This window comes from Ictidomys tridecemlineatus, chromosome 3 (assembly GCF_052094955.1).
Source record: "Ictidomys tridecemlineatus isolate mIctTri1 chromosome 3, mIctTri1.hap1, whole genome shotgun sequence".
NCBI classification, from domain to species: domain Eukaryota; kingdom Metazoa; phylum Chordata; class Mammalia; order Rodentia; family Sciuridae; genus Ictidomys; species Ictidomys tridecemlineatus.
In genome coordinates, this window is record NC_135479.1 from 79,884,201 (window position 1) to 79,903,445 (window position 19,245).

At 32.4% G+C, this 19,245-nt stretch overlaps 1 protein-coding gene across 4 annotated transcripts in view; it reads left to right on the top strand.

The window, feature by feature from the left end:
- The window catches only part of Dnajc13 (DnaJ heat shock protein family (Hsp40) member C13), a 120,785-nt gene that overhangs the window by 11,360 nt on the left and 90,180 nt on the right, over window positions 1–19,245 (top strand). For all 4 annotated transcript variants that reach the window (XR_013436523.1, XR_013436522.1, XM_078043320.1 and 1 more), the window contains exons 2-5: window positions 5,925–6,005; window positions 16,631–16,706; window positions 17,431–17,580; window positions 17,972–18,013. Coding sequence is in view for 2 of the 4 variants with exons in the window: in XM_078043320.1 (XP_077899446.1) it covers window positions 5,938–6,005; window positions 16,631–16,706; window positions 17,431–17,580; window positions 17,972–18,013 (336 nt within the window). In the remaining 2 variants the exon portion in view is untranslated. The remainder of the gene's footprint in view (window positions 1–5,924; window positions 6,006–16,630; window positions 16,707–17,430; window positions 17,581–17,971; window positions 18,014–19,245) is intronic.

Genomic DNA, 19,245 nt, shown 5'->3' on the forward strand with positions numbered 1-19,245 from the left:
TTAAAACTTATGAATTGTTTATTTTTGGAACTTTCTGTTTAATATTTTTGGTTCTTGGTTGACTGTGGTTGACTATAGTAACTGAAATAGCAGACAAGTAGGATTAATGTACATTAAATAGAAGGATTGAAATTAACAAAATTTAGACAGAAGCAAGTAATAGACAAAATCAACTAATTTAATATAACTTCCCCCTCCAAATTTCTTAAAATATATAGGTACCTATAAGTTCTTGAAAATAAAAGAAAAAATATTATTTTTTCAGATATACAACAAATAACTGTTGTATATTTGGGGTAGTATGTTTAAAATAGTAATTATAAATTAGTATTTTTGAGTATTTCTAAGTCAAGTAGCTTATTAACTCCTTTATTTGAATTAATTTATTTCCCACCAAAGCTCTTTGGTACAATTATTATCACTGTTATTTATAGATGACTTTGGTTCAAAGAAGAAAATTTTGCTTGAAATCACACAGCCAATAAACAGCAGTTATTTCTTGTCTAGCTTTGACCATAAGTAATATTTTTAAAATTTACCATCTTTAACTTCGTGATAGATTATTAAAATTACTTTGTGTTTGAACATAACTTCTTGTGCTCATTGTTCATTAAAATGTTGTGTGTGGACTAGCAACTCTGGGATCTATGCTGTAGGCAGGTAGCTAACAGGGTTTTCCTAAAGTAAATCACACGACCCCTGTATTCAAAGGGACTAGACTTGCCCTTACTCATTTTTCCAATGGTTCTCTTGAAATTGCCTCAGCGCTGTTTGAATGATATATAGGCAGAAAAAATATTCAACCTATTTTTATGTATTTTTCTGTTTTTTTGTGAATTGCCTCTTTAGTTATTTAATGAATTAGTGAGTTCAGTATATCTAAAAGTATCCTCATGGTCTGAAAGAGTTAATGCAGTTTTCAGACCAGTTGCCATTTTATTGGATGTAGTGACTTTATCAAAAAGTAGTTGAGATTTTCCTGAGAACATAAAATAGATTAACTCAAAGCTTTGAAGAGGTTAATATTATACCACTGGGAAATAACATCACAGCCTCAGATCTCATTATTCTGGTTATTTTGAAAACTCAATGTTAGTTAAAATAGCATTTTTCTACTGTTGAATTCTCTGTAGAGAACATCCTGAAATCATATGTTGGTAACAAAGTTCTGTTGCATGTTTAACTTGAACACTTTGTTTAAGAAAAAAAAATTACAGCATGCCCATAAATGGAAATACCTTAAAGGTTTATTTATAGATGGCAAAGTATCTTAACTTTGGAAACTTCATTTTTCTTTTAGGTTTTTTGCCCTGAATTGAGTATGGTTATTTTCTCTGTTTGAAATTGTGGATTTCAAAGTTATTTGTAACAGGTTTCTAATTATCACTCAGATAAAGAATTGAAAATAGTTCAAAATTATTCCACGAATGTACTGTGCAGTGATAAATCTAGTTAGTTACATGATCAGAATTGATTTATTTCCATTTCCTAAAGTTGAGAGAATGTATCAAATCATAGGTTAAGTGCACAGAATGGGAAATTAAGCAGGTTGGTGCAAAGCCTGGCCCAACCATTTAACTGTGTAACCTTGAACAGGTTTAATTTCTTTTGAGTTTAATGTCAATCAAATGGGAATCATTATATCTGTACCAGTGTTGGTTATGGGAATAACCACGATAAATGCCTAGCCAAATCACTAACACATGATGAGTATTCAATAAAAGTTGGTAGTTGCACAATTTTAGAATATGTTATAAATTTTCAGATTAGGATAATCTTGCCTCCTCAGCTTTAGATAGCCTTTAATGAGGGCTCACAATGGAAAAGCATTACCATTTCTATTTGGAGATTATGCAGTCACTAGTAATGACATTTTATTATCTCATTTACAGGGGTGACTTTGTTACTTTGATGGGTGTCTCATGGCTCCCCTACCTCTCAAATACATATCTAGAATATGACTGAATATGACTGAAGGCAGGCTTTTCAGATAGAGGAGAAGTCTTCTTCCATATAAAACTATTTTACTTGCCTTTTAAAAATATTCATGATTAGATGCAGAATAATCATTGTTGCCTCTGAAAATACTAGAGATTTGTATTTTTCCGTCAGCGGTCTAATCTGCATCAGGAATTCAGTATTTCTTTTGACAGGAGGGTGGTTAATGGTTTACTTTTATATTTCTGTGTTTCGTCTTCTTTCCCTTTCTTTTTTTTTTTTTTTTTTTAATCTGATCCTTGCTAAGAATTCTTTGAAGTCTGGTATTTTCATCTCTCCCAAGTTCATAAGTCTCCAAAAGGCGTGAATAAACTTTGTTGATTAAACTTGTTTTAATTTCCCTCCCATAAGGTTCATTTGAGTTATATATTCCAGTGATACCTAGATGTCAGTGATTCCCATGAATTGATTCTTAAGCTGTTTTCTTTAAAAAAAATCTTAAATTTGTTTTGTAATTAACTATGAAATTATTTTGCTTTTATTCTCTTCTTAGGATTTATGAGGGATCTTGTGTGCCCTAGGTTCTTTATGGTAATTTAAAAATCTTTATTATTTTTCTCTGCCTTTCATTTAATTTTAAAGTCTCTTAATATCAGCCTCTTATCAGTCTCTTCTCAAACACATTTTCTTCTCTGTTTGCCTAAGAAAAGACTTTAGGCAGAGTCAGTCATTCTGATAAATCTAATGGACTAGGAACCCAACCTAATACTTGTCAATATCAGCCATTCATCTTTTTAAAATTTTTAAAAATTTTTTCTAATTAGTTATACATGAGAGTAGAATGCATTTGACACATTGAACACAAATGGAGTACAACTTGTCATTCCTCTGGCTGTACATGGTGTGAAATCATACATGTATATAGAGTAATAACATCTGTCTCTACCATCCATCTCCACAGCCCCTCCCCTCCCCCCCTTACTCCCTCTGCACAATCCAAAGTTTCTTCATTCTTCCCTATCCCCCTCCCCATTATGGATCAGCATCTGCTCATCAGAGAAAACATTCAGTCTTTGGTTTTATGGAATTGGCTTATTTCTCTTAGCATGTTATTTTCTGGTTCCATCCATTTACTTGCAAATGCCATAATTTTATTCTTCTTTAAGGCTGAGTAATGTATCACATTTTTTTTTAACCCATTCATCTGTTGAAGGGCATCTAGGTTGGTTCCATAGTTAAACTGTTGTGAATTGTGCTGCTATAAACATTTAATGTCAGCCATTCGTGTTTTGTATGTTTCTTTTTTATTGTTCTAATCTTCAATTATAATATTAAGGAAAAAAACACTTGTTCTCCTATGTATTTTACTTTTTTGGTGAATTTTCAGGCTACCCAGGTTTCTTTTTTAGCAATATCATTTATTGCAAATGATTCAGAAAGAAGGAATGTTTTCTGGGTTTAATAAATCTTACTTGACTATGTCATCTCACATTAAAAAAAATCCAGAATCAACTGTCGGGATTACACTCAGCAGTCTCTATGCTCATTAGCCGGAAAATGCCAATTGTCTGGTAAATTTCATCTTTCTGATAACAATAAAGTCTTCTTTAAACCTGGTGTTGCTTGTGGTTCTTTTTGTCATTCCTCAGAACATGAATTAATTTTGCTTTTCTAGAAGATTAAGAAAAGCCCTATTGCAGTATACCTGATAGAGCATCAAGTTTGAAGTGGACATCCAAATTGCCCGGGAGATTGCTACATTTCATTTATTCATTCATTCAAATATTTAATGAATATCTGTTTAGTGTCCTATACATTATTAGAGGCTCTGGAGGTACATTAGTGAACTAAACAAATGTCTCTATGGACATTCTGATAGGATTAGATGAATAATAAACATAATAAGTTGCACACTAGAATATGAAAGGTGCGAAGGGGCAGAGTCAAAAGGGAATAGAGAGTAGAATGAGGAAAGTGGTCACAATTTAGAACACCATGGATAGGGTAGGTCTCATTATAAAGTTTTGAAGCAGAGGAAGGTATAAGCTATATCAATATCTGAGGGATGAGCATTCTATGTAGAATACAAAGGCTCTAGCTAATTAGTGGTCCAAAAACAAGTAGGAGAGATGAAGAAAGCAATTTCAAAAATATAGGCATTTTTAAGTGTTTTTATCCCTCAGGCATATACCCAAAGAAATGAAAACATGTCCCCACAAAAACTTGTATACACATGTTCATAGCAGATTTTTTCATAACAATAAAGTAGAAACAATATATATAGGGGTTGGGGTTGTGGTTCAGCAGTAGAGCTCTTGCCTAGCACGTGTGAGGCCCTGGGTTTGATCCTCAGCACCACGTATAAAATAAATAAAGGTATTGTGTCCAACTACAACTAAAAAATACTTTAAAAATATATGCATTATGTCCAATCAACTGATGAATAAACAATATGTGGTATGTCAATATAATACAATATTATTTGACAAAATGGCCAGCATAGGCAGATGAGTTGTGTCAGGTGCTGAGGGCAAGGGAAGTGACTGATGACAGTGTTTCTTACTGTGGTGATGAAAGTGTTTTAAAAATAGTGATGATTGAAGAACTCCACATAGACCAAAAACCACTGAATCTGGTGCTTAAAGAGTGAATTTATGGTGTGTGAACTTAGCTGTTCTTTAAATACTTTTGAATGAAAATTTTTTTCTAATTGTGAAAGGAATATGATTTTTAAAAGTTGGTATATAAAGATATAGAACAACCTTAAGTTAGCCACAATTCTAGTTATTCCATTTGCATTAACACTCTGGTATGTATGCTACAATACTTTTAGAGCATTTTTAATTATTAAGGCCTAGAAGTTGCCAAGCCACAAAAGAAAACAATTACCATATTCATTTTTAAGTTTTATTCAAAATAAAGTGATGTAGTGTTTTGAAATTTTATCATCAGTTTTTCATTAGTAGCCATCCCAACAATGATCCTGTAGAATTAACTCAATTTGATTTTTTTTAATGAAATAAGTGGGTTCTGGATTTTATACATGAAGTAAGTGGATTCTGGATTTTATAGACTCACTGCATGTGACTGTTAGGAAGCTCATTCCATGTGATTCATCAGTCTCAGAAGTTCAACAACCTTTATCTGTTATCTTGTTCAACCAGAGGACTCCACCAATCAAACTGCTATTAAGAGTTTCTGATTACTTAATTTCAGTTTCCTTTCTTATCTTGATTTGATCTGGTAAAAGCAGTTTGCAAGGATACTTTGATAACCCTGTCCCAGTATATTCGTAAAATGGAATACCATGTAGCCTTAACCATTTTCTCAATATTTAATTCCATGGAGAAAAGTTATTTTCTGTGAAAACAGGTTGAACAGTACAAATGACAATCTCAGTTTTGTTTTAAAAAAATATAAATTTTCTAAATGTAAAGAGAAAGAATGGAATGATTATCTTTGGATGCTAGAATGAAAGACGACTCTATGAACATTGTAGATTCGTTACTATGGACACATTACTTTTATAATGAGAGAATTATTACTTTTAAATTCTTATTTACAAAAGGTCTTCTTTAATGTGACAGTGATGACAAAGTGGCTAGCTGAACATAAACCTTTTGGAATTGTTTTGACACTTGGGAAACAATTTTTAGGTGCTCTTCATGAGTCAAGATATTATTTTGCAATGTGAAATTCAAAGATTCATTTTTGTTAACTGACAATTTTTATTAGATCCCATACACACAGGATGTTGGTCAAGAGCAGTTCTTGTCCTCAAGAAACCCAGTCCAGTGGGTGACAGTTGACCAGACACCAATAAAAAAGCTTTAAGAACATTGAATATACCACTGCCCTTAAAATAATCTTATGACCTTATAGAGCTAGGAAAGTAAGGGAAATATCATACCTTTGATGTGGGACATTCAGGAAAAATTAAGAATATATAACATTGTAATAAGGATACCAATATTTTTATCTTTCAGGTTTCAGCACAAAATGAACATAATTAGGGAAAATAAGGATTTGGCATGTTTCTACACAACAAAACATTCATGGAGGGGAAAGTAAGTATTCCTTTTGGTTTTATTTTTCTTTGCTTTTGTAAAATACCATTTCAAACATTACTGTTTTGATATCTTGAATATTACTGCACAGATCAACTGCCTATTCAATTCTCTTTTGAAAAGCATATGTGCACATTTTAAAAGCAAATGCTACATTTAGAATAAATTATTGTTCTTTTTTCTTTTGATATTTCTAGTTTTCTATATCTGTCTTGAGAAGTTTTTTTAAGAATTGAAAAGTAAGGGCTGGGGATATAGCTCAGTTGGTAGGTAGATTGCTTGCCTCACATGCAGAAGGCCCTGTGTTCAATCCCCAGCACCACCACAAAAAAAAAAAAAAAAAAGAATTGAAAAGCATCAGTTAAGAGGAATGTAGACCAGTTAGCCATTCTCTTTGCTGCTGACAGTTAATTTTGAGGTTATACACTAATGACAGTGTTAACTACAGTTCTGTTGCCCAGAATCTAACCTGTGTATAATCAACATATTTTCATATCCATTTGATTATCAGATGAAATATGTCATTAATTCTAGTGAAGTTTGTACACTTTTTTTTTAATGTAGTGAAATTTAAAAATTGGATGTGTTCTTTTTTTCCTTAAGGGGTTGATTGCATTTTTAGTAGCTTTCTTAGATAAAGGTATAAATGCTTCTGTTTCCTTTTTGTACAATGCATGGTAATTCCTTCACCTCAGATTGTTGTAAAGATTAAATGAAGTGATACTGAACATATGAAGTTTTTAAGTTATGCCCTAAGTAATGAGTGGCACCTTCTTCACCATTGCAAAAGCAATTTGGCCTCTGGTCCTCTTTAGTACTAATGGGTAAAATGAGTGTGTCACACATGGACAGAGGTGACTACATTATTCTAAATCAGATCTCAAGATAAAAGAAATGAATGCACAAAGCCATTATATTTTATAAAAGAGTCTTTTATTTCTTTGAATCAGACTTGAAGAAAATTGTACATTTAAATGATTCTTATTTCTTCTCAAGTGGTAGATTGCTCTGGTTGTCATAACTTCTGTTTTTAATATCATCATAGCATACTCATGCATTCTAAAGAACAAACTCATTGAAAAGCTTTTTGCTTTGTGAGCTTGCCAGTAATTGTAATCATCTGGAAACATTTTTTTTTTTTTAATGTTCTTAGAGAGTAGTGACTAAGACAATTCTCTTTGATTTCCCTTTTTTTGGTTAAAAAAAAAATTGGAGCACAGCTATTTCTATGATACTAGAACAATTCTTTTCCTCTATTTATACCTTGAAACTTTTTTGTTGTTGTTGTTTTTATAACAGACTTAGTTTATGATTTATATACCATAAAGCTCACTCTTTTAATACATTTTAGTGGTTTTTAATGTATAGAATTTTGAACCGTCACCATTGTTTTTAGAACACTTTCATCACCCAAAAATACTTCCTCTTAGAACTGCTTAAGAGCAGTTACTCCTTTTTCCCTCTTAGCAGCTGGTGGGCACTAAACTGCTTCCTTTTCTCACATCTCATGTAAATGGAATGATACAAAATGTGGTCTTTTGTGGCTGGCTTGTTCCACATAATATTTTCAAGGTTCATCCATGTTCTAGCATATGCCAGTGTTTCATTTCTTTTTATTGTTAAATAGTATTCTGCTGTATGGATATACTGTATTTTGTTTGTCCGTTCATCAATTGATAGACATTTGTGTATGTTCTCTTTTACTGTTTTGAATAATGCTTCCATGAACATTCATGTACAAGTTTTTAGGTAAATTATTATTTTCATTTCTCTTGGGTATAATACCAAGGAATGTGTTATCTGATTTAACTTTTTGAGAAATAACCAAATTGCTTTTTACATTCCCATCAACATATATGAGTTCCTATTCTTCATTATTGCCAATACATATTATTGCCTTTTTAAAAAAATTTAGCTATCCTAATGAGTATAATGTAGTATCTTACAGTTTTGATATTCATTTTCTTAGCTAATGATTTCAAGTATCTTTTCATGTGCTTATTGGCCTTTTATATGTCTTTTTTTTTAAAGTCTATTTACATCATTTACCTGTTTCTAAATGGGGTGGTTTTTTCATTGTTCCCTGTAAGAATTTATGTATTCTGAATACAAATTCCTTATCAGATAATATGATTTGTAAATATGTTCTCCAAATTGTACAGGTTGTTTTTTCACTTTTTGATTTCTTTATTTTTTCTGAAATGGGTTCTGGTTATGTTGATTAGTCTAGTCTTGAATTCCTGGGCACAAGTGATCCTCCTGCCTCAACTTCCCAAGTAGCTGAGACTGCAGGGGTGTACCACTATGCCTGACCTTCATTTACTTGATGGTATTCTGTGAAGCACCAAGTTTTAAAATTTTACACTTGTGACTTTGGTGTTATCTCTAAGAAGCCATTACCTAATCTAGGGTCACAAAGTTTTACTCTTGTGTTTTCTTTTGAGTTTGTAGCTTTGAGTTAATTTTTGTATATGGTATAAAGTTAGGATGCAAATTCATTCCACTAATAAAATACATATGGTAAAATACATGAAGTACATCTGTGGAGGTTGATGAATTGTACCAACAGTGTGGCTGACATCCACCTCCCCAGACAGGACCTGTAACATTCCTATCACATGTGAGTTAATTTTGCTAAAAACGTAGCTGTAATTTGAATAAGGATTGTATTGAAACTGTACATCAATTATGGGGTTATTTCTACCTTTATAGTGTTAACTCTTCTGAGCTATGAACAAAGAGATCCCCTTTCTTTGGCTACTTGGCATTTATACACCTCACCTTATCCGAATATTTTAAAGTTTCTTTCAACAGTGTTTTGTTAATTTCAGTGTACATACACTCTGATCTGTTCACTGTACCTGTAAGATGGCCTCGGCCCTGACTTTTGTCATTACCGTGACCTCACAACTCTAAAAAATGGTTTCGTCTTTCCTGGTTTTAAATGTCTTAAGGATGGGACCATAAAAAATAAAAATAAAACGTCCCCCCTCCCCAAAATTTCATTTCACTGCATGATTATGTACATAATTTAATTGCACCAGCATCATTTGTTGAAAAGACTGTTCTTTCCCCCTTGAATTGTTTGTGGACAGTCTGTCAAAAATCATTTGACCATAAATTTATTTATTTCTGGACTCCTAAGTCTACTCCATTGATCCTATAGCTTATCTTTATGCCAGTGCCCTCTGCCTTGATTACTGTAACTTTGTACTATTTTGGAAAAGGGAAGTATGAGTCTGTAACTTAGTTATTTTTCAAGATTATTTCAAGCATTCTGTTTTAATTCACTTCCATATGAATTTTAGAGTGAGTTAATTTTGCTAAAAAGGTAGCTGAAATTTGAATAGGGGTTGTATTAACTGTAGATCAATTATGGGAGTATTTCTACCTTTATAGTACTAACTCTTCTGAACTATGAACAGGGAATGTTTCCAGTTATTTGGATATTTTAAAATTTTCTTTCAACAATATTATGTTATTTTCCATGTACACACCTTGAATCTTTTAACTTCTCCCCTAAAACAATCTGCTTTCCATATAGCGTCATTTCATTGGATTGTGTACATTATTATGTAGCACTGAAACTTTTATTATATTTGTTTTATATGGCTAATTCTAATCTAGGTTTAAAGTATTATCAGCAATGTTAATGTGAAGAATAAATGACCAACATTAAAATTTTTCTATTGTTTCAAAGTAGCCAATTGAATTATCTCTCAAGAAATATTTTATATACAACAAATTTTCCATGTGATTTGAGAGACTTAGGGACTCAGCTTTAAGAGACTCCATGACTACCTATATGTTTCTGATCCAGTCCTAACATTTTAGAAAAGTATTATTGATGGTGGCAATAAAGATGAATAAATATTTTTCCTTCTCTTCATATACCTACTAAATTAAAGATAACCTCCAGATATTCTCACTAAAGACATACATGATGCATTCCTTTTACCTTTGTTGTAGTTTCTGTTATGCCCTATATCCTTACATTAATGCAGGTCTGTTCACCATCAATCTAGAGATTCTCTTGGCTTGCAAAGTAGCTTTTCTTCTACCCTTATTATTTTTTCGCCCTTGCACAGTATATACATAATTTAATTACATGCTTGTTCTGAAAATAGTCTTCATGAAGACTTTTCTCTCACAAAAGAGCAAAATTTCCTTTTTGGCCTAAGCAAGCCATTTCAGGCAGGAAGGAAGGTGCAGATGTTTCAGTTAAAGCAGAAGTGCTGATTCACTGTGGAAAACTTCATGATAATGTAAGTCCTTAAGTTTTTCTGGATGGAAATTACAGGTAAAATCTATTTGTGGATCAATTTAATATTTTTATATATTGTAGCAAATGTTGAGTAGCATTTTAGTATTCTAATAGGATTTTAATTGTAATATATTAGAATATGTGGTGACTAGTCTATGAAATTTAATTTCTGAACTATGAACAGGGAATGTTTCCACTTATTTGGATATTTTAAAATTTCTTTCAACAATGTTTTGTTATTTTTCAATGTACACACCTTGACTCTTTTAACTTCTTCCCTTAAAACAGTCTATGCTTTCCATATAGAGTTGGAATAACTCAGTGAGAAAGATGCCCCACAGATATTTGCAGAGTATGTCCTATTACTATTTCTTTTCTTTTCTGAAGAATACAGTTTCTGATATGAATGAGCTCTCTTAGGTCAAAATGGAGATTGACAGATGCTCACTGCATTTGAAGAAAATCTATGTGGTGATTAGATTTAGGGCATTGAGAGAAAATGAAGTTAAAGTTCTGACACTTTTCTATAAAAACAGAAATAGAGTTTTACAAGAGAAGAGATCCCCTTTCTCTTTGGCTACTTGGCATTTATACACCTCACTAATTCTTATAACTCTAAAGGCCACCTCACTAATTCTAATAACCCGGGGTGTCCTGAGAGGTGTTTTTTTTTTTTTTTTTCCTGTTTTGTCCTAGCTCTTGACCCTGCCTCTAAACTTCAGAAGAGTGTGACTTAAATTCTCTGTGTGTATTCTTTGTGTAACTCTCTCTGACTATTATCAGGCAGTCTGGGATTTGAACATCTTCAATCCAGAAGTGAAAATTGGATCATATCTTTATAAGAATCTTAGAGCTAGAAAAAATATGGACATTGTATCACAGAATTTTGAGTTCTTAAAATACTGTTACTTCATGAAACACTCCTTGTTTCTTTCAAGAGAGGTGGGGCATCTTACTGATTTATTGAAACAAATATTTGCAGAATATATCCGGTCACTATTCTTTTCTGAAGAGTACAGCTTTTGATATGAATGAGCTTTCTTAGGTCAAAGAGGAGATTGACTAGAATCAAGTATCCTAGTGATATACCCAGATGAATGACAGTTTGTTCATTTTGTTCTGAGTTTTAAACAAGAATTTGCTAAAGCCATCATGGCTGTTTAAAATGTAAGGATTCTAATTATAATTAATTCAGTTATTCTATTAGAGTTTTAGAATCTCCTCCCCTTTCCCACTATTAGTCATCTAGCAGAATAATAGCAATAGGAACAGCTAACATGTTTTGACTGTTTACTTACACACTAAACACTTAAATGCCAAGCACTTTACATGGATTATTTGTTGTAAGTAATTGTATGTATTAGCCACATCATTCACTTGGGAAGACTGAAGCTTAAAGAGACTAATCAGGTTATCAGAGAATATGTAATCGGTAAGAGTTTCAGGTAATACTTGAGTCCAGGCAGTATGACCCCAGAGGTGGTGGACTTAACCCTAAGCTGTGGTGCCTCCTTTAGCAGTGCTTACCATTTATCTCCTAACTCTGTGAAAACTTTTAGTTGTCCTTAATTTTATTATTAGGTGGACAGAAGCCCTAGTTCAAGTAACTGGATTCTCAAAACCTTGAATAATAAAAGGAAAAAATCATAGGTTCTATGAGGATCTAAAGAGTTTGAAAAATTGATGGCCAAAACTTATCGTAAAATGGTTGATGAAACTAGGATGTTCAGCCTAGGAAAAAAGAATCAATTGAACATCAGATTGAAGGAAGAATCAGTAAGCTTTATGTGAAGGGAAAGACAGAGTTTGGATCAGAAGGTTAAATTTGTGGGAAATTATGTATCAATTTCTTTGTAAGGATCTGTTGCCGATATCTACAGAACTGGGAAATGATAGAATTGCTTTTAGGGAGGATGAATTCCCTTTGAATAGTAGTGAACCATTAAAACTAACCAGCCTTGCCAGTGGTATTAGGAAAGTTTAAGCTGTATATTATTGGACTTAGTGGGTGACATAAAAGCTGTCTTCCTAGTTTGATTAGATCTGTTGGCTTTCTTGAGGATTTTGAGCTTTAAAAGTAATACACTGCCAGGCACAGTGGCACATGCCTATCATCCCAGCTCCTCGGGAGACTGAAGCAGGAGGATTACAAGTTCATGGACAGACTAGGCAACTTTAATAAGAACCTGTCTCAAAAAATGAAGAGTGATACAGATGTAGCTCAGTGTTTAGTAAAGCGCCATTGAGCTTAATCCCCAGTACCAAAATGAATGGATGGATGGATGGATGGATGAGTGAGTGAATAAAAGTAATACACAAAGGTCTCATTCCCTTCAAGAATTTGAGAACCATTACTAAATAATAAATCTTTTTTTTGTAATTTACTGAAAGAAAACAATATTAATTTTTTCCTATTAGAAAACTGAATGATATGAATTTTCTGTGTAGAAGAATATGACATTGTGATGATAACCCAGTATATTTTGGTTTATCTCTTTATATCAACACTTACACATGGCAAATATATCCAGGACTGAAAGTAGCTTTCAGGCAATGACTGACATGACCACTTTGAAATTCATTTCAGATGTTTGAAGTAAGTAAAAACAAATTGTCAGAAGGAAACTCTTTCGAAGACTCTTTCTCTCTCTCTCTCATTTGCCGACATATCATTGAACCTAGCACAGAGTTGGGTGCTGATTTAGTACTGGGTCAGTCTGTGAAATACCTAATATAGTCTTGTTCTAACCTATTAGTTTTTTTCCCTTAAGAGGTGGAGGGAGTGGCCACAAGAAAATAATCATTTTATAAAAAATTGTTTTGAAAGATAAATCAGTATTCATAAAGATTAGAAAATTTAAGGGTGTTTTAAAATTTTTATTGGGCTGGGGATGGGCTCAAGTGGCAGTGCGCTCACCTGGCATGCGCAGGGTGCTGGGTTCAATTCTCAGCACCACATAAAAATAAAGTTGTTGTTGTCCACCAAAAACTAAAAATAAATAAATAAATATTTAAAAAATTCTCCCTTTAAAAAGTTTTATTTATAGAAATTAGAATAAAGGAGTGTATTTTAATGTTAATATAAATCCAGTGTGTCTATTAAAAAAAAACTTTAGTGATGTGATTCACTAATCATTTAATTTCTGAACTGTGAACAGGGACTGTTTCCACTTATTTGGATATTTTAAATTTAAAATATCCAAATGATTTTAATCAGAACCACATAGATACAATCTCACCCCAGTAAGAATGACTTACATCAAAATGACTAAAGTCATAAATACTGGTGAGGATGTAGAGAAAAGGGAACCTAGCACACTGTTGATAGGAATGTAAATTAATTCAACCATTATGCAGAACAGTATGGAGGGGCCTCCAAAAAATAGATGATCTAGCAATCCCACTGCTGGGTATATATCCAAAGGCAACAAAAGAGACATAACAAAGAGACATTTGCAAAAACTTTCATGTTTATTGTAGTACATTTCACAGTAGCCAGGAAATGGAAGTATCCTAAGTATCCGTCAGCTGATGAATGGATAAAAGAAAATATGGTACATACCCACAATGAAATACTATTCAGCCATAAAGTGAATGAAATTCTGTCTTTTGTGACAACTTGGATATGAACTGGAAATCATTAGTGAAATAAACCAGGCACAGAAAGACAAGTACTACATTGAGGTCAGTCATAGGTGGGATCTAAAAAAGTTGATCTCAGAAGCTGCAAGTAGCAAATGATGGTTACCAGAGGGTATGGAGGGTAAGAGAGGAACAGAAAAAAGTTGATAGGAATACGAAGTTCTGGGAATAAAGTGCCTGTTCAGCATGAAAGAGACCCTGGGTTCAATCTGAGACCACCAAAAAAAAATGCTGGTGTTCTGTTGCACAGTGGTGTGTCCATAGATAATAACAGTTATATTTCAAAAAGTTAGGAAAAAAAGATTTTTAACGTTTCACCATAAAAATATGGTAAATGAATGAGGAGGTGAATATTTTTAACCTGTGTACTTTATACAATATATACCTATATGGAATTATCACATGGTACCCATTAAAATGTGCATAATTTTAAAGTTTTTTACATATCAGTTAAAAATGATTTTAATAAATAAAAGATGTTAGAAGAGGCCCAGGTGTGGTCAAGACTGGAAAAAGAAGGTACAGGAGTGAAAACATTTTCTTGACTTATCTGAGCCTCTGAGACTGCACATAATAGCAGTTAACTTCTGGAATATTTCAAGCATTTAATTCTTACATTTTTTACTTGAAGAATAAAATAATACAGGTGGTTTTACTTTAGGATAATAAAGATTCTCATTTTTGACTCAAACTGATTCTGCAAAGTAGAATATATGAATTCATATTTCTGTTGAACATTCATTTCCATTGTGTAGTCTTTTAAGTTAAACATTGACTTGAGCAAAATATTTATTTTATTTCCCATTAATTGGTTAAACCTCTGAAGTTTTGTGACTCTTTAGCTGTTGAACTATATCGTTGGCTTACTTCACTTATCCCCCAACCCTCACTCCAGTTTAGAAACAAAGAAATGTTTATATGTTCGAAGGAAATGCTTTCCTTTTTTTTAGTTTCCCACTTAACTTTAGACATGTAAAATTGGGGGAAAATTCATAATACAGAATTATTTCTTAATGAATATATGGTAAAGATTAAGTATATTGTTTTCTTTTGCCCAAATAGAAACAACTTTGATCTTTATATAATATGCTGATTAGAAAAAACGGGCAATAAAAATTGGAATCTTTTGAGATTGCTTTTAATCTTAATGGGAAAACTTCTAGGGTGTTACCCTTGAGTCTAATAATGTCTGTTGGTTTAAAATAATGCATGTGTTTTTAATGTATTAGTAATCTAAAGCAGAAAAATATGATATTCTCTATTGATATCAAAAACGCATTTGATTTAATTTAACATCCATTTTTGGATATTTTAACTGAAATATAATTTTAAAATAACTATATGTACTTCAGTAAATATGGTCAGTTATATTAATGGATTTTTCTATATTGAACTGTTTTCCTAAAATGAGTGTGGATCAGGAAGCAGAGAGAGAAAGAGATCTCCACTTGCCAGATATAAATATATACCACAGAGCCACAGCCCACAATGCTCCACTTCGTCTAACCACACCCCACCTGCCTTTTGCTATCACTCAGTTACTCCCACCAGGTGATTAATTCACTGATTGGGTTAAGGCTCTCATAACCCAATCATGTTTTCTGTAAACCTTATTGCATTGTCTCACACATATGCTTTTGGGGGACACCTCACATCTAAACCCTAACCCTAGTAATTACTTTAAAAATTGGGTTTTGTGTGTGTGTTTGTGTGTGTGTGTGTGTGTGTGTGTGTGTGTTATCAGATTTTAGTATCACTAAGAGAATTGAGAACCTGTCTTCACTCTGTTTCCTGGAACAATTGAGAAGTATGGGCCTCTAAGGTTTCTTCTGTCTTGAAATTGCTGGGGCCTGCTGCTTTGGGAGAGTACAGTTCTTTGTGGCTTTATTAAATTATTCTATTTAGTGGTTGATGTACTCTTTAGTTTTCAGATTTGTCAGCCACAGTGTTACAGTATTATTTTTAAATGTCTCTGTATCTAGAATTCTTTTTATTCTTTGTTTTTGTTTTGTACACTGAGGTTATGCCCATTTTAATATTTCATATTCAAAGATCTATTTTTTGAACCTTAATTGAATTTTCTTATTCAATTTCCACCTTTCTCATTCTGAATTTCTCTCTTTTCTAAAAGATTACTGATAACCAAATGGTTTTCTTGTTTGGACATGTTACTTTAAGTAAAGGAAATGAAGTGAGAAGTGAAAATTTCTTGCTTGTGGTACTTATAAAATTGCACTACTTTAACGTAATAGGTAGTTGCTTAAGTAGAAATTGATTCCTCATATGGCTGTGACTGACCAGTTGCAGGCCATAGCTTTCCTTTCTTTACATCATTTTGTTGAAAGGATATTTTGAAATAATTAGTATTATGCATTGTTTTTTGGTTAAAGTAAAGTTTTCCCATTTAAAATCTTCTACCATCCTCAGCTGGTTCTTTGCCAGCTTAATCTGTACTAACATCACAAGGTGCTTGTGTACTTTTTAATGCAGAACTCTTAATAGTTAACAGTAAAAGGAATGGTGGGTGAATTTTAATACTAGTAACATTTTAGAACATAAAAAAAGGTGAGAATATAAAACTCAGCTGTATTTAGTCACCATTAATCAACTAACACATTTATATTTATTTATTGAAATGTTCTTTCTGTGTTAGTATGATATATATTCTTAAGATTTTGTTTGTTTAAAACTAAATTTAAACCTTTGTCTTTCTTTGTAGGTATAAGCGTGTCTTTTCAGTTGGAACCCATGCAATTACTACATATAATCCAAATACTTTAGAAGTAACTAATCAGGTAATAATGTTAGATGCTGTTAGGTTTACATGAACTGTCCTTGAATTTAAAAAGTCAAGATTTGATCCATTACTTCTGGCCTGAAACCAGTATGTTAGGATAGAAATATCTCACCTGAATGAAATTAATATGCTTATTATACATAATGCTCTGTGTTCAGGATCAAAAATAAAGCAGAGAGCAGATGAGCTTATTTTTAAGGCTTTCAGGGGAAATTTTTTTGATGTATTACTATTGATTATATGTAAAATTAGTAAAGTAGTTCTTATAATTTTTAAATACTGTTATTATAATGCAGGTAAAAATTATATCACAATTGGTATAAAGTACTTGTTATAGAAGTAGGATTCTTGTTAATAAAGGCAAGACCAACTGATATGATAAGCATATTTAAAGAAATTATTTTAGCTTATTTTAAGTCTAAAGTGCTTTTTAAAACAGACTTACAAGTAATCATAAAATGTTATTTCTAATTCTTTTCACTTCTATTTTAATTGTTTTAGATTAATGTCAAATCATTACAATTGTAACACTGGTAAGATTTTTGTGGTTGTCTGTGATGACTAAAAACCTTTAAAAGAACTAAAGAACTTGACTTCTTCTAGACCTCTATTATTTTGTAAAATTGAGCTCAGTTAATCAGTGAATATGAAGTTGAAGTTATAAGTGTTTCATTTTACTGTATTTTAACCCCAATTGAAAAAAATTCCTTTATTTTTGTTAGTGGCCTTATGGAGACATTTGCAGCATCAGTCCTGTTGGAAAAGGTCAAGGAACAGAGTTCAATCTCACATTTCGTAAAGGCAGTGGGAAAAAGTCAGAGACTTTAAAATTTTCTACAGAGCACAGAACAGAACTTCTTACAGAAGCATTGGTAAGAAAGGTTCCCTGTTTATAAACTAAGTTTACCTTCTCTTTGAAGTGAAATAGTTACACTTAAGTGGGAACATTAATGTTCTCAGCTTCTGTACCCACTGTGCTTATTTTTTCTTATTAATCTTTAAATGTGAAACTCTTCCTTTTGTCCAACAGAAAGCCTGAAATATATATTTTGTATTTGATAGTTCATTAGCCTAAGATGCATATACAAGAAAAAGCACTATATGTTAAATCTATTTTGTTCTTCAATAAAACTCTATACTTTTTTGTTGAACATCCTTAAAGTGTAACAACAGTTTTTAGTGTCAAGTTATTAAATTGTGCTTTCCCATGAGTCTTCCTGACCGGTTTTTTGTCATTAACTGTGGTTATGTTTTCTCTTTCAGAGATTTAGAACTGATTTTTCAGAGGGAAAAATCACAGGAAGGGTAAATATAAGTATTTTTATTTGTTTAAATGTTGCCCTTTATTATAGAATTTATTCCGTAACTAGTACCTTTTATGGCAAACTTAAAGGGAAATATAAAAACATAGTTTTATTGTTGTCTCATACCATGTGGATAGATAAATGTAGCTTAATAGGAAACTAGTATGAAGAAGTAAACTTAAGACTTTTAATTCTAGCAGGAAAAAAAAATTATCAGGCAAAAAAAGATTTGTATGAGATAGCAGTGCTATAATTCAGGTGATTCTTATTCAGAATTCCAAGCAATAACACCAGTACATAGCATACTAATAATAATATTGGTTAGAACATGCAGTAGTTGTTTGGTGTAGGAGTTTCCTAATTCAAAAGTATTAAAGTGTTAAAGTTTGGGAACATTGAAACTGTATTTATTACATCTTCCGGCCCTGGATCTGGCTCATACTAAAGCTTGGCATGGTGTACTGGCAGCTTTGTGGGAAGTTATAGTTGCCTTTTAGAATCTTAACTTTCCCAGTGTGTCTTCAGTCATGTTACAGCAGCATTTAAACTAAACTAGAGATTTCTAGGGAAAAGAATGGGAATTTATGGGAGGGTTTGTTTTGTTTTTTACTCTCTAAAAATTTTGAATTTCTTACCCAGGCGTAGATATTACTTTTATAATTGGGAAAAATAATTCCTAAACTTATAGCACTGTACAAAACCCTCACCTCTGACAAAAGGCAGGAACTATGCTGGCAGCACCAGCATCTTGGAGACTCACTGATTTCAACTCTAGTGATTAATTGGTTGCTCAGGAGCCATTTAAGATGTTTAATGGCATCTGGCAAGCTGGCTGGTTTCTTATTCTGTACATCTCATCTTTTTGGGAAACAGTTGTTTTCAAAAACATAACTTCAGGATGTTATAACTTTTTAAATCAGTCACTTAATATTTTTCAAAACTTTGAGATAGAAACAATATTTCTAGATGATTGACTGAAGGTAGTTCACTTATTTTTATATCAGGAGTAAGGTACACAAAGGGACGCCTACACTTCCCCACAAAAAAGGTTCCACCCCAGTGCTGTCCTGGCTGAACAGCTCTTATAGAAATTGAATCTGGCCTAAGGCCTCCAGTTGTCCTAGATATACTTGAAATTGGGGTCTTTCAAAGTCCTTTAGGCCTGGCCCCTAAAGTCCTTAGGGATAATGAGAAGTTTCCATCAGTATATGTCATTAACAATAGGTGATTATC